We start from the raw sequence: 804 nt of genomic DNA, 5'->3' as shown, positions 1-804 counted from the left end.
TGACGATGCCTTTTCCGCTGACGACGCGCTCGGTGGAGACACGACCGTGAAATTTTCCCATGAGGTGGAGCAAGAGCTCACACTGCAAGTCGTCGCGAGGCGCAAACGCAACATGGCCCCCCTCGGAAGGCCATGCATCATATATCAATCCCCCCGAGGTCTCAGAGCTAGTGGCAAAGGTCTCGCCGAGGCCCGTGCCGGCGCCAACGCAAGCGACAGGCGCACCCACGGTTGGTACGATTGGTCCATGCGGCGAAATTTCGTCGTAGTCAGAAGCCTCAAGGGTTACGACACCGTACCCGTTGGCCGCGAAGTCGTTCACGAGGCGCATGGACCCGCGGGGCATCTCGAACTCGTCCTCGAGGCTCCTCGCATCAATGACCCAGCACAGATTTGTGAATACGACACGGTCCTTACTCACGGGACCTGCCACGGCCAGACATCCGGCGACGAGCTCGAACAGCGGCAGGTTTGAATCGCGGAGGAACTGATGAAGTAGGTCTGTGAAGTTACCTTCAACATTGTCGTTCTTGTACGTGCACTTCGATAAGGGCTGGATTTTTCCGACTTGGTGGAGGGCCGAAGCATCCAGACCTCTCGGATCCTCCACACGAAAGAGCTCCAGCCTTGAGTTCGTCCCACCCAGATCCCCGCAAAGCACGACGCTTACGCCCGCCAGCACGGATGCGCTGCGTTTGGGCCGAAAGCCGTCCGATGTTTCCATGTCAGCAATATTTTTTATGCGTCAGGACAAGAGCGGCTCGAGATAAAAGTCGGGGTACCTCATGCCGTTCTATCTCGCCA

General features: G+C 57.8%; 1 protein-coding gene across 1 annotated transcript in view; it reads right to left on the bottom strand.

The window, feature by feature from the left end:
- Window positions 1–804, bottom strand: part of AURANDRAFT_69984 (hypothetical protein) — a gene marked incomplete at both ends in the record, with an annotated part of 1,517 nt that extends 713 nt beyond the window's left edge. The window contains one exon of the mRNA XM_009043392.1: window positions 1–804. Within this exon, the coding sequence (XP_009041640.1) occupies window positions 1–724 (724 nt within the window).

Source organism: Aureococcus anophagefferens (assembly GCF_000186865.1).
Source record: "Aureococcus anophagefferens unplaced genomic scaffold AURANscaffold_53, whole genome shotgun sequence".
Lineage (NCBI taxonomy): Eukaryota > Pelagophyceae > Pelagomonadales > Pelagomonadaceae > Aureococcus > Aureococcus anophagefferens.
Note: the sequence above shows the minus strand (reverse complement) of the source record. Positions and strands in the feature narration are given on the sequence as shown.